The sequence below is a fragment of the Octodon degus genome, unplaced genomic scaffold, assembly GCF_000260255.1.
Source record: "Octodon degus isolate 3935 unplaced genomic scaffold, OctDeg1.0 scaffold00056, whole genome shotgun sequence".
Classification (NCBI taxonomy): Eukaryota; Metazoa; Chordata; class Mammalia; order Rodentia; family Octodontidae; genus Octodon; species Octodon degus.
The window spans coordinates 6,345,420-6,369,976 of record NW_004524632.1 but is presented as its reverse complement, the minus strand read 5'-3'; the positions used below and the strand labels follow the sequence as shown (position 1 = coordinate 6,369,976).

General features: G+C 58.3%; 1 protein-coding gene across 2 annotated transcripts; it reads left to right on the top strand.

Moving 5' to 3' along the window:
- The first annotated feature begins 1,555 nt into the window (after positions 1–1,555).
- Positions 1,556–17,337, top strand: Ngfr (nerve growth factor receptor). Of its 2 annotated transcripts, XM_023718242.1 has the most exons (7): positions 4,376–4,448; positions 4,567–4,632; positions 7,775–7,916; positions 10,534–10,893; positions 13,177–13,426; positions 14,521–14,681; positions 15,233–17,337. In XM_023718242.1, the coding sequence occupies exons 2-7, from the start codon at positions 4,588–4,590 to the stop codon at positions 15,532–15,534; spliced, it is 1,260 nt and encodes a 419-aa protein (XP_023574010.1). In that variant the 5' UTR covers positions 4,376–4,448; positions 4,567–4,587; the 3' UTR covers positions 15,535–17,337. The 2 variants fall into 2 exon arrangements, with proteins under 2 accessions (XP_012370756.1, XP_023574010.1); XM_012515302.2 differs by lacking the exons at positions 4,376–4,448; positions 4,567–4,632 and adding an exon at positions 1,556–1,731.
- The last annotated feature ends 7,220 nt before the right edge of the window (positions 17,338–24,557 follow it).

Below are 24,557 nucleotides of genomic sequence, written 5' to 3'. Positions count from 1 at the left end.
TTCGTGTTCAAGACCACAACAGTGTCTAGTTGTGCTTTCTGGGGTCCTCCCCTGGACTTTTTTTTTTTTTCCCCTGGAACTGGGGATTTAACTCAGGCCCTTGCGCTTGCCAGGGAAGTGCTTATTCTACTAAGCCATCTCCCTGGCCCTGTGGACTTTCTTAGTTACACAAGAAAAATTCATAGACTGTTCAGTTTCCCTCCCATTCCCACCATGAATGAATGGATCAATGAATGAATGAATCAATGAATGAATGAATCAATGAATGAATGAATGAATGAATGAATGAATGAACCAATCAATGAAGTTCAACTGCTCTAGAAAATGACCCACCAATGGTGACCTGGCCCTCTGTATGAGACCTCTTTGTCTTCTTCCCCCATCATTGAAGAGGGGCTATGCAGATGTGCCCTCCTAAAGCCGTGTGCTCCGGGGCCTAATGTCTAGGAACCAGGAAAGGGTGCAGACAGGCACAGGGGACAAAGGAGGGGGAACAATACTTTGTGGTAGATTGGTGGTACCTTCCTGGGTCAGCAGTGCCTGTGATTTGACCCCCTGCAGTTCCTACAGAATGACAGTGGTGGCACCGGGGACAATCACATACAACGGGCCTAACTTCCCACTGACCACTCAGTGCAGGCCATTATTGGACACCTACTGTATACAGAATGCCCAGGCAGTCAGATTGGAACCCGTGGGCCTGGTCTGCAGGAAGCTGACGCTCACAGTTCAGTAAAGTTTCTGTCCTTGAGATGCATCTGGGGTGGGTGTGTAGGTTCAAAGTATATGTGTGCACTTTGTGTGACCCGATACACGGGGGCACTTCTGCAGGTGTGATTGTTCATATGCATGTGGAATTCATGGCATGCATCTTCCGGTGTGCCGGCGCATGGAGGGGTCTGCGTAGAAAGCCCCGGATCACATGAGTGTGTAATATTGGCGTGAGCACACTCCAGAGCACGGGCACATGCGCAGGCTGCGTGCTCCCAGGTGCCATGTGCACACCTGTGACTCTTCCAAATCCGTCATTCGAGAATTCAAATGTGTTTGGGATGGACTCCACCTTACACGTCCCCTTGCACACCACCTGCACGCATCCTAGGGCTTTGTCCAGAAATCCTAGCCCCGGGAGGAGGAGGGATGAGAGGGACAGAGAGGCCAGCGAGCTCGCTCGCTCATAAGGGCAGCGGGGTAGGGAAGGGAGCCAGGCACCGGGAAGCGCTGAAGCCAGAGGCGGAGAAAGATGGGTAGGAGCACAAACCTCGAGTCGGGGGAGAGGACGCAAGCCGTGACGGGGACGCCCTGGCCCCAGGCCCACAGCGTTCGGGCCCTGCGCGGTTTTGGGCATCTAGTACTGGGGCTGGTGGGCCGGGACGCGCAGAAGCGGCAGCGGGCGCGGCTTCCCGCACCTCCCCTCCGCTCCTCCTCCCCGCTCCCACCCGAGGCAGCGGGGCGGGCGGGCGGGCGCGGTTCCGGGGGTGGGCGGGCCGGGAGGTGAGGAGGCGGGGCCGCCACACTGGCTTCACCCAGGCGCTGCCGCCCGGCTGCCAGAGCGAGCGGAGCCTCGGCCGGGCCAGCTCCGGCGGGCGCGCGAGCGCAGCGCAGCCCCATCCGCCCGCAGAAGGGACCGAGCCGGACGCGGAGCTCTGCCGCGAGAGGCGGGCGAGCCGGGCAGGTGCCGCGGGCCGCGCCATGGACGGGCTGCGCCTGCTGCTGCTGATGTTCCTGGGGGTGAGTCCAACCCGGTCGGAATCCCGAGGGGAACCGTGGGTCATCACCCAGCCAGCAGAGGAGCGCCCGGGTCCCCAACGCGGGGAGCGGGGAGCGGGGGTCGGGCGAGGACCTCCGATGCCGGCACTCACAGGGGAGCGCCCTGGAACCTCAGAGTGCAAAGGCGAACCCAAGTCTCGGGATGGGGATGGGGCAGGACCCGCGCGGATGCCGGCTTGGGGACCGCGGGGCTGGCGTAGGGAGCTGGGAGGGGCTCGCGGAAGGGGGCAGGGGGCTCTCGGGCACCTGAACGACGGGATCCCGAGGCGACTTTCCTCTCAGCATCGCAGTCTCCGGGGAGGCATAGGACGGAACCGTGGCCGGGAAGGAGGAGGAAAGAGATGAGGACAAGAGATGTGGGGCCGAGAGGGACCGGGGCGGGACGGAGATGAGCGATGGAACAATAGGGGAGGAGGTTGGAGGGACCAGCGGCGGAGGGGACCCGGCACGGACAATGGGGACTGGCCAGACAATAGGGGGGAGGGGCGTCAAAGAACAGGTTGAGCGGACAGGGGCTGAGGGGAGTAGAAGTGGTTTAAGAAGAACAGAAGAGGACGAGGGTTATGAGAGCTAGAGAGGTGCAAGCAAGACGGGAAGCGGAGCGAGAAGCGAGCGCGGACCCTAAAGTGGCGGCCCCGCCTGCCCACGAAGGGACAGCGGGGCGAAGACACCGTGCGGGACCGACGCTCCCCGCGCCCTTCCTGGCGGCCTCGCCCAGTCCGGGAACTGCTGCCGGGCATCTCGTGCGCCTCGCGGGGGAAGGGCGGGTTGCGCCCCCAGCCCACTCCGGGGTCCCCAGCCGAGTGGGCTCCTCGGACACCGCGTTCACACTATGCGTGGCGGCTGCGCAGTGGGAAGCCGGCGTCCCTTGATCTGCCTGGCGGCGGTCGCTGCACCGAGTGTGGAGAGCAGGGACGCCCAAGGTGGAGACCGTCCCGGCCGCGCGCAGTCGCCGCTGTGCAGACTCACGCAGCCCGCAGGGGGCACTGCCGGGCGCCGGACGACCCTCCGCAGCAGGAGCCGGCCCTGCTTCGCTGCGCCCTGCGCTTCCCAGCCCGGCTATCAGCTCCGCGCGGCGCGAGCGCTGGCCCTCCGCGTCCACTGACTCGGCCGGGCGGCAGGTTCTCGCCTCAGCACGGAGTCCTGGAGGAGTTCTAGGCACCTAGGGGCTGTGATCTGGCGCACGGCCTGGAAGGTTGGCAGTAGAAGTGGCTCCTCACTCTCGCTGCCACCTTCCCCTGAGCATTGACCCTTCAAGCCCACATTTTACACAGGAGGAGACTGAGGCTCTGGGAGCTCTTCGAGGGCTTGGCTTAGGTCTCACAAGTCCCTTGGGCCAGAGTCGTGGCTGGACCCCCTCCCCAACCTGACTCGCAGCCAGGTGCTCCCCCATCTCTCCGAGTCCCAGCTTGGCCTAGGAGCGGCGTTTCACACGGGGTTGGGGTCGACACCCTGGCGTCAGGTGGCGGTGAATTATGGGGGCGGTGGACAGCGACTTCTCCAGGTGCTGGGCCCATCGCAGACGCTCACACCTGCTTCCCCGGAGCTGTTCGTACCTGTGGCTTTGTCTGGGGACCTCGGGGGGACCTCGGAGGGACTGCGGGCGCATTTGCTTGTTGGAGATGGTTCTTGGCTGGGGTTGGGGCGGGAGGTGGACCAGAGAGGGTGGGAAGGGGGCCCGGAGCGGCCTGCAGTGGGGATCCCGACGGGGACGGGGGCGGGGGCGGGGGCTTAGGACTGGGCAGGAGAGGGTGGCCAGGAATAGGGCAGAGGCCAGGAAGATGGAAAGCTGGCCTGGGGGTGCTGGGAGCTGGGGGAGGGGAACCCCGCGCAGACTTGCGGCTCTGGCCGCTGCTTCCGCGGGGCGGCTCAGCCCGGGCAGGCGCTGCGCTGTGCAGCGCGGCTTGCGAGTTTCTTCCTCCTCCGCCGCGACGCGCGCTGAAACCGGAGCGCGCCGCGGCAGGTCGGCTGGCGGGCCGCGCCGGTAATGGAGGCACTTTGTCATTCAGACGTCTGTAACCAGACCCGCTGCGCTAGCTAATGCGCCTAAGAGGGATGCGGGGAGAGGCAGCGAATGGACGGCGTGAGCGGCCGGGCCGGGTGGAGGGTGGGTGCGCTGGGCGGTGGGGAGGTGGGGAGACTGCCGTGGGGGGAAGGCAGGGCCCCCCCTGTGTCAGCCCAGTCCACCCTAGCGCCTCGCCGTCTTCCTTAGAGGACAAAATGTGTTGCGCACCTACTACGTGCCTTGCCCTGCCAAGGAGCTTTCTCCCGCGTTGTTGAATCTTCAAGAAGTCCCAGCAAGGTGAGTTTAGCGAGACCTATTTTACAGTTGAGGAAGCTGAACTTTCCAGACTCACGCGCAAGAGCAGGCTTCCCAGTTAGTAAGGAGCAGCGCCACCGCTGGAGTCGCGGAGGTTTGGCTGGGTTTTTACTCCAGGAGGTGTGGCCCTGACTTCCTCCCGAGCCTGGGAGTTGGCCTTAGAATTCAGTGGCTTCTCCCCACGGGGAGCCCCGCCCCCAGCCTTCATTTGGCACCCTGGGTGATTAGGATAACCGTGACCCAGAGGGCTGCGGGGCATTGCCAGGGCCGCTGCAGGGTCTGCGTCCACCTCGAAAGACTGCAGAAGTCTGAAAACTCCTGCCCCACAGCCCCATGCCCTGGGGAGCCCATGCCCAAGGTGTGTGATGGTCAGGACAGCCTGTGGGAGCATTCCCCATAATTTCAGATGTTTCCAACTTGCTTTCTATTCTGTGCAATTTTTTAAAATACTTTTTTCTTGTATTTTTCTGAGACAGGGTCTCCCTATGTAGTCTAGGATGCCCTCAAACTCCCCAGCTGGGACAGCAGACCTGCCCCTCCAGGTCAGACTTTCCAAAAAGTTCTTAAAAGTCTATTCATTCCAGGCTCCTATCATCTTAGTTCCTTGAAAGGCCTGAAATGGTAATAAATAAATAGACTGTAAGCATTCTGGAAAACGTGGAATCACTCTCTTGGAAATGAGGAAGTGTAATAAATATAAATTACAGGCAAATGTATTTGTCATTTTAATAAATTGATCATTTAAGATCTGATTTTGGAGCCACTGGCCTTAGGCTAAATCCCCACCCTGCTTGGCTAAACTCTTCGCTCCTACTAGGGCCTGTCTGGGGTTAGCAGCTCAGACTCCCTAAAATGAGCCACTTTGTTGATAAGTAGCATTTAGTGAACCCCAAATTGTGCACTGACGTATTTGCATACCTTATTTCTCTCAATTCCACAGAAACCCTGTGCAGTCACCCTTCCCAAGGCAGTGTTCTAGATGGGAAAGCTGAGGATTAGGACGACCAAGCGATGTACTGAAAGTCATATACTATTAAGAAGCAGATCTGGGATTTTATGGCAGAGGGGACATCTAACAGGAAACACATGGTTACTAATTATGTGGTCCCCATTCTAAATGCAAGTCTAGAAGGGGAGGAAGAGCAGGAATTTGTGGCAGAGGGGTTTGCCCACAACTACCACATTACCCACAACTAACATAGACTACCTCAACTATCTGGAACCTTGGTCTCTACTGACCTCCATTAACCGGAACACAGCCAAAGGGCACCCCGGTGCAGAAAAAGACACTGGAAAAGTGAAAGAGGAATCCCAAAGTACTGTCCATCAGGCCTAATAAGTTAGGGTGCTGGGGGAGGGAGCCAGAAGTGACAGTTGCTACCTCGAGAGGAAGGGTGACCTGAAAAACTATTTTAAAAGCTGACAAGAAGCCTGGCACAGTGGTATGTATCTGTAGTCCCAGCTACCATGAGGCTGGGGCAGGAGGATTCCAAGTTCCAGGGCAGACTGGGCAACGTAGTGAGACCTGGTTCAAAATAAAATTTTAAAAAAGGGCTTGGGTGACTGGTGATATAGCTCAGTAACAGAGGTGCCTTCCTGGCAAGCACAAAGTCCTGAGTTCAATTCCCAGTACCCTAACCCCCCAAAAAGAAAGAAAGCAAACCCAGATGCAGCTCATGGTAGAGTATTTTCCCAGCATGTGTGAGGCCCTGGATTTGATCACCAGGACCAGAATTAAAAAAAAAAATTCTGGTGTATTTGTGAATCAGAGTCCTGGGGAAGCCATGAGGGTGGTTTTTTTTTTTTTTTTTTTTTTTTACCCGGGATTGAACTCAGACCCTTGCGCTTGCCAGGCATGAGCTTAGTCTACTGAGCCATCTCCCTGGCCCCCCAGAGGGTGTGTTCTGCAGACAGAGAAGGGTATGGCCATTGTGGTGGAAAGTAGAAGCAGTTTAGGGGGGGAAACTGGGTTATTTCCAGGGTACCACTGGCCTTGGGGAGACCCACCCATCTAGAGTTCGAGCGCATGGAGGATATGTAGAATTTCACATCTGTAAAGCCCATAAGCTTGTACACTGGTCTGTACTCTGGGCCCGCTACAGTGTCAGGACCAGCACAGGCCCAGTAGCTGCCCTCAAGGAGCTGGTAGCCTAGGGAAGGAGTCTGGGACACATCAGGCAGGGCAGCAAAAGGAGCAAGGCAGCCCTACCTAAGCTGGGCGGGGGGCTGGCAGGACCACTTGCTTGAGGAAATGGCCTTTAAGCAGAGACCTAAGTGATGAAAAGAAATCAGAACAGGCCCTTCCAGAATCTGGCTGCAAGGGAAAGCTTGCATCCCCCGCCCCAGCCTCTGGCCCCCAGATGTTCCCAGCACTCCATGCGGCTGTATTTGAGAAAGTTCCCACCTCTGCTGCCTGCACCCTCCCTGACAGGCTCGGGAGACCCCAGGTGGTCAACCTGTGTGTCCCCCCTCAACTCCCACCTCTTCTGTTCCCATCACCACCAAACCCTGGTGAAACTGCAAGGTATTTTTAAGGACTGGAGGGACAAGAATGCCATAGCCATGCTCATGCCAGCACGGCAGCAGAGAAATGCCCCAAGCCTTGTAAACCTCCTTTCTGCTCTAAGGACTCAGGAGCCCCGACTTGTCAGCATCTAATAGAGGCTGCAGGCTCTGGAGCCGGCAAAGCGGGCTTTGGAGTTTTATTAGACATTAAGTTTTTTTCTTTTAAGGAACAGAAATATAAAGCAAGCCTCCAGCAGCCACTCCCTCTAGGGAATCTGGTGTTAAACCATTCCATCCACCAGCAAAGGCGCTTCAGTGGCAGGAATTTGACTCCCCTTTTCCCTGGTTCCAGCTCTGTTCCCAGTGGCCACATGGGACGACAGGATGGGGAAGGGTTGGTGCCTGGAAATCAAACCCTGGTGGGGCAGGGCTGCAGGGGTGGAGGGAGCTGCTGTCTCATTGCTAACAGTCGCCCTGTTCTCCCTGTCTTGGCGCCAGACTCTTGACCATCCGTTGGTCATTTGTGGGGCACCAAGCTGTCGCCATCTCTGCTGTGGAGAGCAGGAAATCAGGGCAGGCCAGAGCCTCCATGCAGAGACAGGATTTGAACTCAAGCCCCAGCCCTCTGCTCTCAGGGTCACAGACACTAGCCGACTGATATTGAAGATGTGGAATTCAGGAGTGGAGGGCTCTGCTGGCCTCTGTTAGGGAAAGGCCCCTCCCTCCCCTGAGTAAAGGCAGCCCTGCAGGTGTGAAGCTTAGCAAGTGAAGCTTGGACCAGATTTAGCTCTGCTGCCCCCTTGGCTGGGGGCCCTGTGCCGGCTGCAACCTGTCCAACCATTCACGATGCCCCGCCGGAAGGAAGGCCCTCGCTGGGTCTGGGCGACCTTCCCCATCTGGTGTATCCTCAGGATTCCACAAGCAGCATAACCCCGGGGTGAACCCAGCAGAAGGTTAGCATCCCGGCTCTGCCGTCACCCCCACCCCAGCAGCCTGTCAAGGCCACTGTCCCCCACAGCCTGCTTCCTGCAGCCTCCTTTCATGTGCCTAATGCCGCCCCAGTGAGCTCATCCCAGCACAGGTGGTTCCAATAGACGGCACTAGGATGGGGCGCCTGATCCTGCCTAGAAGACACCTCCCCTTCTCTTGCCAGTCTGACCCTTTGATTCACCCACCTAGGTGTCTCTCGGAGGTGCCAAGGAGGCATGTCTGTCCGGCCTGTACACCCACAGCGGGGAGTGCTGCAAGACCTGCAACCTGGGTGAGGGCGTGGCCCAGCCCTGCGGAGCTAACCAGACTGTGTGTGAGCCCTGCTTGGACAGTGAGTACCGCGCGGCTGGTGCGGACGGACGGGGGAGAGGGGCAGAGGGCCGGAGGAGCATGGCCCGGAGAGGCACCACTGTGCGACCACCAAAATTGGGTGTGCCCCAATACAGGAGGCAGAGAGGAGAGGCTGGAAGTGGAAGAGGGTGCAGTGGGGGGATCCCCAGGGGTGCCCCTACCCAGCCCCTTGAGCAGAGAGGCTGGTAGAAGAGTGTGGCAGAGAAGCTGGCGCTAAGACCAGCTAAAAATATCTCCTGCACTGCAAAATCAATGGCTGCAACTAACCCTGGCATGTTTGGGGGGAGGGGGAGGACACGATCACATCCCAGCTGCCCTGGAGACTGACCTTGGGGGTTCCTGGGAGGGCGTGGCTGCCCCTCCTCCAGGCCAGAAAGCAGAGCTTTCCTGAGGCCACAGCGATGGGGACTGGATCTAGGAGGATGTATGTCTGTCCTTGACCTGGGGTGACATGGGGTAAGGGAGTAAGTGAGGGGACCTCATCTTTCACGGGTGTGGGAAGCCAGGGGCATGGCAGTTCTGGGCCCTTCAGAAGGGCTCCAGTCTTGTCTGAGTGCTGTGCTCTGGGGTCAGTGACCCCATGGCTACTGGTCAGAGTGTGCCATCTATGCGGCATTCAGTACACACCGGGATGCCAGGAGGAAACCATACCTTGTTTACTCTTTAATCCTGCTGCAAAGAAAGAACAGGGTTGCAAACTGCCTACCTGGCAGCCTGGCCCCCTCCTCCCAGGTGCCACCTCTCCATGTCTCACTGTCCTTCAAGTAACTCCCAGCTTGTGGGGTGCCCCAGACACAATGTCTTCCTGTCGAGGTTCTGGTTCCTGTAACCCTGCTCCCTGCCGCAGGACATCTGGGCTGATGGGAAGGCTTTGCCACCATGCCATCAGTAGCATCTGGCCCTGGCCCAACAGATCTTCACCCTAGGGCATGGCTGTCCTGGACATGCCAAGATCTGCCCGTCCCATCATGTACCCTGCAGCCCCACGCTCTCCTCCCAATGCCTAAACCCCCTAGCGTGGGCACCCACGGCTGCCGGGACATGTAGGGGTGAGGAGGGGAGTCTGCAAAGGAGAAGGGAGGCCTCCAGCAGCACAGCTGGGCTGCGGACCTTCCCTCCTGCTCCCTGCTCCCCTCCCCCACCTGTTGCCTCAAGCTGTGTTAAGGGGCTGCCTTTACAAGCCCACTTTATAGGCTGGAGACCCCAGTGGACTTTCCCTCTATCCTCAAAACGTTTCCACAAGGAAGCTGATTAAGCTCCTGCCTTCATGCTCTGCCAAGAAAGTCCGTATTTTTCACACCACCTAAAACCCACTCCCAGGAGTCTGCTGCTCATTTTTTACTTTTCCCAGGAGTGGGCTGGCTTGTTCCCCTCTGGTGTGACCAGACCCAGTCCTGCCACAGGCCTGCCCGAAAGGATGCCACTGTCTGTATGGATGGGACAACCTGCTGTAGCTGCGTGTGTCCCCCCTGCCCAAGTTCACCGCACATTATCACTGCCTGCCCACGGGACCCAATCTGTATAGGGGCCTTGCTGCACGTTGAGCACTTTACTGCTGAGCTTCATGTGTTACAGAGAAAGAGTAAAAGCTCAGAAGAGTTAAATCAAACAAAATCACACAGCTCAGAGCTGACAAATAGAGTGGAACCTGCCTGTTCCCAAGGAACAGAAATGCAGACTAGGGCGCCTCTGTCTGAAGGGACTCCACATCGAGTCTCTTCCCCCTGTGGGTTCTTCTCTCCCTTGCCGGAATCTCAGCCCCTTAGGGTTCCCCCGGCCTTTCCTTCCTTACCTCCCCACTCCCACTCGCGAGAAACGCTCTTTGCTTGAATCTACCCGCTTCTTGCCCTTAGAGCAAGGATAGGTCCTCCTGAATTCCAAGAACCCCACCCAGGCTGGAAGGAATCAGGAAGATCTGGCTCGAAAGGACCCCAGAGAGCACCCCACCTCCACCTCTTCTGAATTAGCACCCACTAAAGAAGCAGAAGTCAAGAGTGTGCCAGAGGGCCATCCCTGTCAGTCCTTCTTGCTATCTAGCTTTGATCCCTCCTGCTGTGCCCCACCTCTCCAGCCTGGGGTCCCTCCTCGCCCTCCAGGGCTGAGCCCTAGTACCATAGGATGGGAAATTCCCCCATCTAACTCCAGTTCAGTCCAGCGACACCTGAGTCCCCACCCACAGAGAGAGAATAGAGCTGCGGAGACAGGAGGCTCCCTATGGAAGGCCTGCCTCTTGGGCAGGGTGCACAGCCCAGCACTGGCCTGCAGAGAGGGCTGGGTGGGAACCCACTTAGTTTGTTCCTTAATCGTGCTGAGAACCAAGGTGCAGGGCAGGGAACTCCCTAGGCGGGTCTGCTAAGGAATTCACCGCCACCAGCTGGGCTCTCCAGGAAGCCTCAGTCCAGGGCTTCTGGGGCCTACTGATGGACAAGGCTCCTGGCCTCCTTCCCAGGCAGGCAGCTGCTACCAGCTTCCCCAGCTGGGATCAGGGACTCCAGAAAAGAGCAAATCAGGGCCCTGGCGAGCGATTCCCCTGCACCAAAAGTGCCCAAGGAGCAGATGGCCCAGTTCAGCTCCCCAGCCTGTCCCTCTGCCTGCAGGCGTGACATTCTCCGACGTGGTGAGCGCCACCGAGCCGTGCAAGCCGTGCACCGAGTGCGTGGGCCTGCAGAGCATGTCGGCGCCGTGCGTGGAGGCGGACGATGCCGTGTGCCGCTGCGCCTACGGCTACTACCAGGACGAGGCGACCGGCCGCTGCGAGGCGTGCAGTGTGTGTGAGAGGGGCTCAGGCCTCGTGTACTCGTGCCAGGACAAGCAGAACACCGTGTGTGAGGAGTGCCCCGACGGCACCTACTCTGATGAGGCCAACCACGTGGACCCGTGCCTGCCGTGCACGGTGTGTGAAGACACAGAGCGCCAGCTGCGCGAGTGCACGCGCTGGGCGGATGCAGAGTGTGAGGGTGAGCCCGGGGCGTGCACGCGCGCGGGGCTGGGATGGGCGAGGGCGCCCTCTGGGGGTCTCCGGGGTCCAGTCGGCCTGGAGGCAGCTCTGTGACCTGGTAGAAGAGGGTGTCCTTCGTGGGTCTTCATGGTGGGTCCTGATCCTGTGCTGTACAGGGGTCCTTTAGCTTCATTTCTGGCTCTGGGTTAAGCGTTCAGAGCTGGCCTGATCGCCCAGGGTGCAGTGGCTACATTTACCCACTTGTTCATCCTTGGCCATCAGCTAGTGCTCAGATGACAGCACATGGCCACTGAAGAAATTGGCCGTCAGAGCTCAGAGCAGGGCATCTTCCCCCCAAGGCAAGCTCCCTGCTAGGTAAGGGGGCCAAAGCTGGCAAGAGTAGGACTCTTCGCTCAGAGGCCTGGTTCATGGTGGCTTTTGCGTAGGCCCTGGCACAGAGCTCGTCCTGTCATATCTGAGTGATGCCTCTCTCTCCTGAAGTTCTGCTTCCTCCCTACTCATCTGGTTTTGGGGTTGTTGGGGGTTAAAGCCCACACAGTGGGATGGGCCCTGCTTTACCTGTGGAGCTGGGGACAGGGCCACGGTCTTGTGGCTGTTTAGTGAAAGATGAGGCTGAATGCAGAGAACACTTCCTGCCTGGGGAGAGAGCGGAGGAAGAACAGGGTGTTCACCCTAGCCGGGCTCTGTGGAGGTTGCCCTGAGACAGAGATGGGCAAGTGGCATCAGGCACCAAGCCAAGGCAGGAGCAGGCTCAGCAGACAAGTGAGCAGTGGCATTCCAGAGCAAGTCTAGGCGAGCCAGGGGGGGCACTTAGGCAGGGCCAAGGTGGGAGCCAGGAGAGGGGGTGGCAGGGGGAGGGGTGCTCGCATTCCCAGCCACCTCTGACCAGAGGGCACCCAAGGGACATGGTGATCCTTGCCCTGTTCCCCTTTCAGCCCCAGCTTCTAAGGGTAAAGTGTCAACTCCAGGCAGAGGGTCCCTTTCAGGAAGTGGAATTTGATTCGGGCCTGGTTTCCCCCTGCTGTCCTGGGTATACATTTCAGGTGTCCGCTTGGTGACTCAGCCACCTGAGGGCAGAAATCCCCCCCCCGCCCCCACCCCAGTGAATTTCAGGAGGGGTAGCCTGGTTCCTCCTTCCACCCCCAAGTTGGATAGCTCCCATTCCGGAAGTGGCTGTCAGGGCCTGCCAAGGGCTTAGTGGGTTGGAATGCTAGTGCTGTGGTCACATCTGGAACTCATCCCATCCCCATCGTGGGGGCTCAGAGACGTGAAAGAAAGTGTCCCGGATGGTCAGTGCTGTCTTCAGGTGTATTCTCTCATTTCTGTACTGGCCTGGGCCTTATCTCCATTCCCCTACCTTTCTGCCTCCAGGCCCAGGTTCAGTCTGCATAGAGCTGTATCTGCAGCCTGTACCCCTACCCGGGGGCTGCGGTCGGGGAAGGTTAGGATGGGGTGGTACATAGCAGCCTCTCCCCATGTGGATTCCAGGCCCATGTCTGGCAGCCTCACTTCATAGAAGGTACCTATAGAGAGGCCTGGAAGGCTGGTGAGCAGCTTTGACTCCAACGCTGGGGAGCAAGTTGTCCTCCCCTTCACCCCGTTGGCATGCCCTGTCTGCTTTCCCTCCCTGCCCTGGAGAGGGAGGCTAGGACAGATTTGGTGGGTAACTCTGCCCAGGCAGGTACCCCCAGGCCATCCAGAGCCCACAACCCTAGCACAGCCCTTGACTGGGTGGCAGAATGGAAAATCCCACCCACTGGTGCCAGGAAGCACCCAGGCTCCTGTCAGGGAGGCTGCCAATACCCAGCTGGCATGAGAGGACCAAGGTGGGTGGCCAGGCACAACCTCCCTCCCCCAAAGCAGGGGGCATTCCCTGCCTCGTAAGCCTTCTCCATTGGCAGCCAGCTTCCTGCTAAGGAGGCCTTGGGCTACCTGGCACCGTCTTATGTCAGTGGCCCAGCCAGGCTGTGTGGGGCAGCAGAGTCTGGCCACCACCCAAGACTGGTGGTAGGGACATACATCAGCCATGCCCTGCACCCAGAGCCCCAGCCTGGGGCCTGGGCCTCAGAAACAGGAAGGGGCTGAGTGCCAGGCTGTTCTGTAGCAGCCCCTGCTCTTCACCACCAGCACAATCACACACACACACACACACACACACACACACACACACACACACACAGGTTCATGAAGAACAACTGGGCCCTCAGCACTGAGGCAGGAATGAAGGCCCAGAAGCACAGCAGTGGTCTGACCCTCACTCCCGAAGCCCTTCTCCCCCCAGAGATCCCTGGCCGCTGGATCACGCGGTCCACACCCCCAGAGGGTGCAGACAGTATGGCACCCAGCACCCAGGAGCCTGAGGAGCAGGAACAGGACCTCGTGGCCAGCACCGTGGCAGATGTGGTGACCACTGTGATGGGCAGCTCCCAGCCTGTAGTGACCCGAGGCACCGCCGACAACCTCATCCCCATCTACTGCTCCATCCTGGCTGCCGTGGTTGTAGGCCTTGTGGCCTACATCGTGTTCAAGAGGTGAGAGGGCGTGGTGGGCAAGAGTGGGGGCACACATATCCTCAGGGGCTTGGCCTGAAATCTCAGACTTTTTTTTTTTTTGCTGGTCCTAGGCATTAAGCCCAGGAACTTCCCACTGAGCTACAGAGGTTTTTATAAGTCAGGTTCTTGCTAAATTTTTCAGTCTGGGCTCAAACTTCTGATTCTCCTGCCTCAGCTTCCCAGAGTTCTTGGGTAACAGGCATGCACCACCATGCCCAGCGACACACAGTCTCTAACTCAATCCCATGTCAGGCTCCTCCCTGACCCCCACAGCTTGCCCCTTATCCCCCACCCCATTCACCCCACCATTATGGATGTGCATGCGTCTCTTCCTCCTTCCACGTCCCTATTGAGCTCCTATGGCATCAGATCCAGGGACCTAGCATGCGGAATGCCAGGACAGCATTTTTAAGCTTCAAATGCATTTTCCATTCTTTATTGTTTTAAGTCATCAGAGCACTACGTGATTGTTTAGGAAAATTCCTCATTGGAATCTGCTGGAGCAGATCCTTCCCAATTATTTTCTATGCATTTGTTTTAATATAAGTGCATGTATATAAAGCTTTTTATGATCAGATGTAGACATGTAGGTTTTTCTTAAAGCCTCAACACGGTCACACTCTACCCATTCGCCTCTGTGTGTTTGCATTCACACAAATTATCTGATTAGCTGCAAATATTCGTTCAACAGTGTGGGCAGACAAGATCATTTCTGTCGCCAGTCCCCTTGTGATGCGCATTTGGTTAGTTTTCTGTTTTTTGTTATTGCTTATAATTGCATAGGAAATCCTTGTGTGTATAGCTGTCCGCATGTGGGAGTAATTTGGAAGAGGAGATGGGGCGAAGCGGAATTCCTGAGAGGTTATTTATTTATGTACCACTCATTCCATAAATGTTTACTGAGTGCTAACTGAGTGCCCCATAACCTCACAGAGCTGTCCTGGGCGTGTCACAAGCCCTTAGATCGCTCGGGGCTCTGCTGTGCCCTTGGCCCACACATCAGAGCAGAGACCTGCAGCTCAGGTGGTGACACCGCCCCTCACCCCAAGGCCCGGCCTATTCCCCGGCTCTAGGTGGAACAGCTGCAAGCAGAATAAGCAAGGAGCCAACAGCAGACCGGTGAACCAGACACCCCCACCTGAGGGCGAAAAACTGCACAGTGACAGCGGTATCTCTGTGGACAGCCAGAGCCTGCATGACCAGCAGCCCCACACGCAGACAGCCTCGGGCCAGGGTGAGTGGTGGGCGGGGGGGGGGGGCACCCTGATGAAGGTCGGACTAGGGACTGGACCATGGCTGTGGGCAGGGGAAGGTGGGGTCCTTCCCAGGAGTGACCCAGGAAATAGAAGATTCTGCACGTTGGAACATCCAGGCTCATCAAGCTAATTGTCCCCCCTGGGGGCTAATTACTGCCCAAAGTAACTGCAATTAGCCTCCTGCCCTGGACTTCTGGGGAGCAAGTGGCCAAGTACGGATCCTAATTAGTGGCCCACAGCCTAGCTCCCGGACACTTAGTCGCTGCAGTTGTCTGGAGCTGGTAGGCCTGTCTCCACCTCTGCCTTGATTAATTACTGAGGAATGGGAGGGGTGAGTGAGGTGGCAGGGATGGTGCCAGAGCAGCGGGTAAGGAGGAGACAGCATGCCAGCATCCCCTCCGGCGACCTGCCCCAGCCCAGCGTCTGTAGTAGGAGGTGCGGGCTGGGCTCTGGGGTCCCCTGCCAGCCCCTGGCCTGCTGTGGGAAGGAAGTGTGCAGGGCCCAGCCTGACCCCCTCTCGGTTCCCCAGCTCTCAAGGGTGAAGGTGGCCTCTATAGCAGTTTGCCCCCAGCCAAGAGGGAGGAGGTGGAGAAGCTGCTGAACGGCTCGGCGGGGGACACCTGGCGGCACCTGGCCAGCGAGCTGGGCTACGAGCCCGAGCACATAGACTCCTTCACCCAGGAGGCCTGCCCCACCCGCGCCCTGCTGGCCAGTTGGGCTGCCCAGGACAGCGCCACGCTCGACGCGCTCCTGGCCGCCCTGCGCCGCATCCAGCGAGCTGACATCGTGGAGAGCCTGTGCAGCGAGTCCACAGCCACATCCCCCGTGTGAGCTGGCCAACCGCAGCCCCTACCCTGTCCCCGTGTTCTGATGACCGAAGCTCCAGCCAACTCCTGAGGAGCCCACGTTCCTTGGAGTGGGCCGGCCCGGCAGAGCTGAGCTCCCCTGGGCAGGACCTCTGAGCCTGGGCCCCTACCACAGCCCCGCCACCCCTCCGAGTGGCCCCTCACTTCTGACCACAGTCCCTCTCCAGCCGGAGAAGTGGCCTGCCCCGTCCCCACCCTGCCTTCTTCTCCACCCACTGCTAGGGCAGCCCTTACCCCCTGAGCTAGGGGTGGCTGCCACCAGGGATGGTATGGAAAGTGCCGAGGCCCCAGAGACTCAGCAGGAGGTCCTGAGGAACCAGAGCCATGGACTCTACACTGTGAACTTGGGGAGCAGAGCGAGGGGGCACTATAGTAGCCTAAACCCTCCCTCAGCCCCTCACTTTCCCTGCTGGCCCAAGATAAGAGATCAGAGACCAGGCTGAGCTGTGAGTGGGGGTGGAATCTTGTCCCCCTTCCTTTAGGACAGTGAGGCCCAGAAAGAGGCAGTGACCTCCCTCATGCCACCTAGCCATGGGGCCCTGCTGGCTGCCTGGCACTCTCCCCTCTGAATGAGGGCCCCTGGCTCTGTGGAGTACTGGGGGAGGAGTTCAGGGGCCTTCAGGACATGTCTTGGACTCAGGTCCCTCCCCTGCACCTATCTAGGCCCCCGTGTACCCCTTTGGGGTGGGCTGCTTGCCCAAGGCCCAGCTCTCAGGTCTACAGGGATTCAGGTTCAGGGTTTGTGGGAAGGGGTGCAACTGCCCTCTGCCTGTCCCCCTTGGGCTTTCCCCGCAGTCTGCTGGGGCCCCTTGCCCTGGCACAGACTGGAGCCAACACTGGCCCCTAGAATCAGCCCTAGGGGTCAGAGACCCAGGGCCCCCACACGAACACACAGGATGAGACGCGGCTCTTCTCCAAGAGCCCTCACTCTGGGGCTGAGGGCCGGTCCTGGCTGGGGCTGCTGGCAGTACAACGGGAGCTGAGCTCTGCTGGGCTGTCTCCGGCACCCCGGCCTTGGCCGGCCAAGGACTGCTGAGGCTGGAGCTGGCGTCAGCCCGTCTTCCAGGGGCCCATGTGGAGGAATGCTCCCCGCCCCTTCCCACAGTCGGGCCTTGGCTGAGCCCAGAGGTTGCTGTGAAGACAAGCAGGCCTGTGGTGTGGGAACCGAGCAAGAAGGAATGAAGTGGGACTTGTCACCTCCAGGGCTCTCTCCCAAGCTCAGAGGACCCTGCGAAGGACTGTTCTCCTTGGTGTGGCCAGAAGGGGGCCGTGGGTCTTGGTGGCTTTTTGCCCCTTCCTGGCGGTGTTCTGTTTTGCTTGCTGTTGGAATGAGTGTGCCCCCCTCCCCCATTTAGCATGAAGGAGCCCGGGCAGGGTGTGCAAGGTGTGCCGCCCCTCCCCCACCCAGGGCTCTCCCACGCCTGCATTAGGGACTAGGAGCCTTGCACTAGGTGACTTCAGTCAGTGACAGGAGGAAGCACACCTGCTGTCCCCCCCCCCCCAAGCACCGAGGTCATGGGACAGGCTGAGGGTATTTATTTTCCTGTCCCACCATCGGGGAGGGGATGAGGGGGCACAAGTGTGTTTTCGCATGTGTTTGGTTCTGGGGCCCTGCCTACCTCCCCTGGGCTATGAAGGAACTCTTTTGGCCCTGCAGCTGGAGCTGGGAGCCCCAGACCTCCTGTCACCGTCTCTGTCACCTCCCCCTGCATCCTGTGTAATCATGTCTTGGGCCTTCACATAGAACATAAGTGATGAACATTAAATAGCAAAGAAAAAGTTTGAAGAGGTTTTCTGGGTATGCTCGCCCGTTTGAGTTGCTTGGGGCTGCGTGCGTGCAGGAGGCACTGGAGCTGGCCCCCAGATCATGGACAGAGAAAGTAGAAACAGTCCTGTGGGAAGCTGGCCAGCTGCACAGTGGACCAGATGTCAGAAGTGAAACTGACCACAGGGGACCCTGAGGTTTGCTAGGAGAGCCAGGTCATGACCCACAGCTCCCAGCCACCCACATGGCCTCACACAGGCACACACAGACTCTGGCTCCAGATGGCCCAGCAGGAGGCTGGCTGGCTGGCCAGGAGTCACGCAGACCCCGCCCCCTGCTCTGGTGGGCAGGTCCCAACCCTGGCTTCTGCCTGTCTGGCTAGGGGCCTGGCCTGGCCTGGGCTGGGAGCTACTGGGGCTCAGGTTTCCTGGCCCTGGGCTGCTCCCCTTCTCTGAGGCCAGCTGGGCAGGTGACAGCTCTGCCAGTGCCTGGTCCAGGTCTTCTCTCACTGGGAAAAGCATTGGGAGGCCTGGGCTTCCAGAAAGAGTAACAGAGACACCTTCTTGACTTCATGTCCAGGGAGATGGGCCAGCTGGGCCACCAGGAGTGAGACACCAGGGATGGGGAGGCTTTCTGTCCACCCTCCACACATACGGGGTGGTGACAGGGAGGGCCTAGGAGGAGGAAAGAGAAATGATCTCCAACTTGTAGGTGCCCATGTCTGATGGAGGGGACAGCCCTGGCTTGAGGTGTCCCTAATCAGAACTCTTGTCCTCAGGACCCCTACTCCCCTCCTCTGACAGAAATGCAGTCTCCACCCTCAGAAGCCGCCTGCCTGGCAGAAGAGCTGGGTGCTGTCCCGGGAGGTGGGAGGCATTCCTTCTCTTGTTTTGGCTTTGCGGTCTCACTGCTGTCTGCACTGGCCTCAAGCTCCTGGACTCAGTGATCCTGTCCCAGGTTTCTCAATAGTACTGTGCTGGACTGCCGGAGTGTGTGTGTGTGTGTGTGTGTGTGTGTGTGTGTGTGGTGTTGTGTTGTTTGAGACAGGGGTTTGCTGTGTAGCACAGCCAGTCAGTCTTGAACTCTCAATGATCCTCCTGTCTCAGCCTCCTGAATGCTGAGATTACAGGCGTGTACCACCATGCTGGGCTTGCAACTGCATACATTTATTTGTCTGTTGTGGTGTTTTTTTTTGTTTTTTTGTTTGTTTGTTTGTTTGTTTGTTTTTTGGTGGTACCAGGGATCAAACTCACTTATTCCACTGAGCTATCTCCCTGGTCCCTGTTTGTTGTTTTTATGGTGCTGGAAATAAGCCCAGGGCCCTGAGCAGGCCAGGTAAGCCCTCCACCACAGAACGACACCCCAACCCCACAACTGTACATTCTTGACTCAGAGCAGAGAGGCCCTAGATAGTGTGCACACATCAGGGTACACGGGGACCCAGCGGCTCCTGGCTCCTGGCTCCTGGCTCCTGGGTCAGGGAAGGGTGAGCCCTGAGGACAGTAAGCTAAGAGGGGGGAGGAGTGTTTGTGGCTAAATTGGGGTCATCCTGGAGGGGAACAGAGCGAAGCAGGCCTGGGGAAGCTCCATGTCCAGAAGCCGGCAGGAAGTGGGGGGGGGGGAGCCGCAGGAGCCGTGGGTCAGGCCTCATGAGGAGTCTGGCAGAGGGGTCTGGACAGAGTCCTTAGGACTTGGGAACCCTGGTGGGGAGTGGAAGCCTGGCGGTGCTGCCCATAGATCTGGGTTTGTTTTATTTGTTTTTGGTGCTGAAGACTGAGCCTGCAGCTTTAGCTCTGGCACTGAACCAGCTCCCAGGCTCCGTGTTGGAGTTTAGGAAGCATTTTAGGAGGCCGAGCAAGCCCTGGGGATGGGGCACAAATCCTTATAGGTCCCGCTGCATCCCTAGCCCGACCTCTACCCTCCTCCAGCTGGGTGTGACCCTGACATTTCTCAATTTTTTTTTTTTGGCGGTACTGGGGATTGAACTCAGGACCTTGCACTCACCAGGCAAGCGCTTATTCTACTGAGCTCTCTCCCTGGCCCCCTCACAGCTCTCTTCACTCTCAGAGATCCCCCAAGTAGTCGGCTTGCAAACCTCTCCGCTGTGCCCTTCTCTCTGCCGCAGGACGTTTTCACCCGCTGTTCCTTTGTCTGACACCCTCTTGCCCAGCCACATGCCTGAGGCAGCGCCGCCCAAATCAGGCTTGCAGACACCAGCTTCACTATGCCCCGGTCTGGTCTGTTCCTTTGTCTTAGACCACTTCCTCTCTTTGTCATTAGGCACCTGTTTGAATGATGACTTGATTACTGCAAACTCCAGGAAACCAGAGATAAGCTCTGGATTTGCTGTCTCTAATCCTGAGCACCTTGCCTGTTGTGGAGCTGACATCTGACAGAATTATGCTTAATACGTGAATGGATGTGCCCCTGAAGCAGCTCTGTTCAACAGAGAGATAATGCAAGGGATATACATGGAATTTAAAGTAATTTAGTAACCATCACGTGAGTGAAAAAGCAGTGGGTGAATTTCCTAGTAGGGGTAGCCTAATCTAAAGAAGTATTTCAACACACAGTCAATATCTTAAAATTAGTTCAATCCCCAGTTCTGCAAAAAAAAAAAAAAATCTTAAAATTATTGGGCCTGGGAGTCAGCTCAGCGGCCTAAGTACCTGACTGGCATGCACAAGGTCCCAAATTCGATCCCTGGTACCGGAAAAAAAAAAGTTAAAATTATTATTGAAATACTTTAGATATTTTGTCCTGCTCAGCTATCTAAATGTTGTATCTTTTATTCTTACGATGAACTTGTTACATGTAAAGGGCTCATTCGCTGAGACCGCTGGTGACCAAACATGCTAGGGTGGCAGGGCTGTAAGGACTCACTCATTCGGAGCACTGGGGGACTCAGGGGTCCCGTGCTTCCTCTGTGACACTGGAGTTCTTGGCACCCCACCCTCTGCCATCCCCCAGGTGTCGCCCCACCCTGGTTGTGACCCTGGAGCCTCTGGTTGGCTCTTTCATTCTCCATCTTTGTCAAGGCCAGGGAGCTACACCACGTAACAGCATGGGGGGCTCTGCACCCATGCTCCCAGGAAAGAAGGGGCTGGGCCAGAGTGCGGGGCCAAGGGGTGCCATCTCTCATGGTGCTCTGCGCTGGGGTCTGCAGACCATATGCCTGGGGGAGGCAGCTCTTGGGATAATGCAAAGCAGATTCCTCCCCTGCTTGACGGCAGTTGGTAAGCAGAAGGCTGGGGGACCAGGCCAGGGCCCAGGCATCTGGCTGCAGCAGATCCAAAGCCAGGCGGGCTCCCTCTTTGGCCTCCTGTCCCCCACTCTCCCCAGCACCCCTGCCCTCCGCTGACCATTCCTGGATACACTATGCCCCCTCTGCAGTCTTCCTGCCTGGGCCACCCCAGGAGCCAGCTCCTTGCAGTGCACTCAAGACCCACACTGGCTGCCCTAGCGCCAGGCCCGTCCAGGCTCGCCGGCCCTCCTCAGCCCCACCTGCACAACGAGTCCCTCCAGGACCTGAAGTTAGGGGTTCCCACAGTCACCCCATCTCGCATAATGCTCCAGCTGAGCTATCGACCTCAGGGGCAGCGATCTTTCCCAAAGGCTCCAGCACGGAAGAACCATCAGGAACATTCCCGCACTCGCCCTCGGCTCCTCCCGGGACACTCCGCACTGCCTACTTCCCACAGCATCCGGGTTCTTCCCACCCCTGGCGCTCCTTTCCCAGCAATCTCTAGCTGTTCCCAGAAATATTCTCAAAGGGCCTCTGGGAGAGGTGGGTCTGGGTCTCCTCCCTGGGCTGGAATGGCTCCCTTTGGAAAAGTCCAAGGGTCTTTGTACCCTCTTCCTGTGTTCAAGTCACTCGCAGATCTTCAGGGCCTTTCTGAGTCAGCCAGCAGCGCCTGGAGCCCTCTGGGAAGCCCTGGTGTGGGGCTCAGTGTCCATCTTGGGGCTCCCAGCAGCAGCCCAGATGGTTCTCATTCTAGTCCTCCAGTCCCCGGGATGCCAGCATTGCACATAGGAGGTGCTGGCTGGGGGCACAGGGCTCCTGGCTTCTACTCATCGGTGTTGGAGCCAGGGAAGGCCACCTATGGCTTTGTGGAAGACAAAGCCGGCCACCTAGGAGTCCCCCTCCTCACTGTCTGCACCAGTCAAGCACCTTTGTGCTACACCCGGGTATGGGGGACCCAATCCAGGGTGGTTTAGGGAATTTATTACTCATCAAAAATGGGAAGCCCAGGGCCAGAGATGTAGCTCAGTAGCACAGTGCTGGTGTGACAAGCACAAGGTCCTGAGTTCAATTTCTGGTGCCAAAAGAATAAAAAGAGAAGCGCAGCTGGATGTGGTGGCGTACACCTGTAATCCCAGCACTCAGGAGGCTGAGGCAGGAGAATTGCTGTGAGTTCGAGGCCAATCTAAACGGCATCAGAATATCCTGTCTCAAAACCAAACCAAAGCAGATGAATGAGACGGGGGAGGGGACTGGGCCTAGCCTCTCCCCTGGAAATTGTCTCTCTTGCTTGCCCTCATGTGCTTCCTAACTGGGCGCTTCCCTGTGGTGGGCCAGAATTGCAGAACTTCACTTCAAGGCTGTTGGAAGGAAAGTACTTGTTCCTGAGAGTCCCAGCGAAAGTCCCCAGTGTCTGTGGTCCTGATTGGCCCGTCCCTAGGGCCTGGGAGGTGATGGTCAGTTGGCTACAGTGGGGGTCACACCCCATCATCAGGCAGGGGATACCGTCCTATCTGCCGCAAGAGAACTGAGAATGCGGGATATTGAGCCAGGCTACCAACAGAGGTCCCCAACACCAAAATTGTGGCCCCTGTCCTAGCTCAACCCTGGGGTTCCTTCCTCCTCACCAGGCAAACTGAGAGTGATTTTCTGGTAGGAATCCCTGTGAAGCAGGTGGGTATTGGGGTACAAGACCAGCTAGGATATATTGAGGTTCCCAGGAGGAAACCTTGGTGTCTGTGGGGACCCAAAAGGGCCATGCAGGGGAGGTACACAGATTGATCATTGGGGCATGAACAGGATTTGGGGCATAGGGATGAGGGTGCTGTGGGCAGGACATCAGACAAGGAACAGGTGAACTGTGGTCCCTAAAAATTGGTCATGGGGTTAAGGTAAGGAACTAGGCCTGGTTTGGCAGGGACTCCATGAATTTAGGCCACATGAGGGACTTCCGAGATTGCCTGAGCTAGAGAACATTCTGGAAGGACCTAAGGGCTGGTAGACCAGCTGTGAAGTGGCTGCTTCAGGAGGGGAGGAAGACAGGGAAGAACTCAGGAAAGACCAGGAAGAAGGCCTGGGCGGCCCTGGCACCAGACCTGGCAGGCAACAGAGGGGAGCCCGGTTGTGCTCTGCGCTCGAGCCTGGGCATCAGGGATGAAGGAGCTGTTCATAGAAATAGCGTGCTCTGGAGGGAGACCAAGAATGCCAGGCTAAGGGGGAGAGGCCTGTGGGCCAGGCCGGCGAGAAGGGCAGCTTCAGGGGGAACATTTCTGAATCACCTGCCAGCCTCTGGCTGAGGCCTCCCGGCACAAGGAGGCCTGGATCTTGCAGAACCCGGGAAGCCTGAGAAAGGAGCACATTTCTAGAAGGAGGTGCAGGAGCTCCCCAGGGCTTGGACAGCAGAGGCCCCGGGAGGGGGCTGCATGAGCCTCTGGGGGGCTGACAAAGGCACAGGAGGACGATGGACGGGATCCCCAGGGTCGGGGGCTGTAGGTTGTGATGCTGGGTGACCTCGAGCTCTGTGCTGTCCCCTGGGACTCTGCAGCCTGAGAGGTTCCACGGCCTTGGGGTTCCTCAGAACCGAGAGAGGGATCGTCCACAGGTCTCTGCCAGGAGCCCCTCAGCCTGCAGCTCCCATCCGAATGTTGCCTTTTGGGGTTGAATAAGCAGCCGCCAGGCCCACGCCATCACTTCTGGAGCTGCGTGGCTGGAAGCCAGCTCAGGACAGAGGGAGCAGCCACACTCAGGTTAGGGTCATGAGGAAGGCACCCCAGCAGCTGGGCACCACAGGCCCTATCCAGGGCCGCACATAGGCTGGCATGTGCCCAGAGGGTGCCACATGCCCGGCAGGTTGGGGCCTGCTCACACTTCTCCGGGAGCTGCCAGGAGGCCCTGGGGCTGGGCAAACCCAGCAGTGACTCAGATGAGGGTGCGGGTGAGAGGGAAGCTGCGATCCGTGCCAAGCTGGGGCACCGCACCCGCCGGCTGCCTGACTAGCCAGGGGCAGAGGAAAGAGCCTGGTAGGCTGGGAGTGTCACAGAGGCCGTCCCAGGAGACCCGAGATGGAGTTGGTGCCCATGAGCACAGAGGTGCAGCCACCACATGGGCCTGCGCATCCCACCCTTCAGGCCTGCAGCGGGTGGAAGAGTCCTGGAGGAGCCTGGTCTTGGGGTGGAGAGAGGCCTGGGGATCTCAGGGAGCCCTAGAAGGCAGGGAGCTAATACAGCCTCTGTTAGGTGGGACCCCTGGAGACACTGCTTAGTGACCCCAGATGACCTCTATCCCACACTTGCAAAGCTTACAAAGCACTTTCACAGTTGCATATTCCTGCAGTCATCTGTTAGTCCCTGCAGAGACCAACTGGGCCACTGTCCAGATGGGCCCCTGAGACCCAGAGATTTTGCCCAGGTCATCTGAGGGGAGGTGGCAAAGCCAAGCTGGGAGCTGCAACCGCATGGCACCTTCTCCTGTTCTCTCCCTGTGCCTGGCTGGCTCTACTGCCCGCAGGCCAGAGTGAAGCTGAGGCAGGAATGGAAATAGAATGACCTGCGGCAGGGCAGGGGCGAGCCCGGGGCAGAGCCCAGGGTGGGGGCTGGACCTAGAGCAAGGGTGGAGCGGGGAACAAAACGGACCCTACTTCCACTCTCCTGAGGGCCCTTCCCCTTCCAGCATCTGGCAAAGAGTGGCAGGGACAGCTGGAAGCCATGGGGTAAAAGAAAGGGGATCCCAGATCGGAGACTGGCGCCTCAACCTCCATGCAGCCCAGGGACCCCTCGGCTCTGCTCTGCTCTGGTGCCGCTGGGAGCCTGGCACCGAGCCATGAAGGCCAGGCCCGTGGGGGCCCGGAGACTACACAGCCACACTGCAGACCCCTTTCTTACCCTGGGAACTCCTTGGCCGGACCCCTGCACCCATCCTCAACTGCCCTCCGTGGCAGTTCTTCGGTACCCCTAATTTTTTTTTTTTTTTTTTTTTTTTTTTT

Excerpts from the sequence above, each read along its gene's own strand:
- Ngfr (XM_023718242.1), top strand. The coding sequence starts at position 4,588 with ATGCCCTCAAACTCCCCAGCTGGGACAGCAGACCTGCCCCTCCAG. Across the intron at positions 4,633-7,774 it reads CAGCAGACCTGCCCCTCCAG|GTGTCTCTCGGAGGTGCCAA; the intron begins GTCAGACTTTCC and ends TCACCCACCTAG. Across the intron at positions 14,682-15,232 it reads GCAGACAGCCTCGGGCCAGG|CTCTCAAGGGTGAAGGTGGC; the intron begins GTGAGTGGTGGG and ends TCGGTTCCCCAG.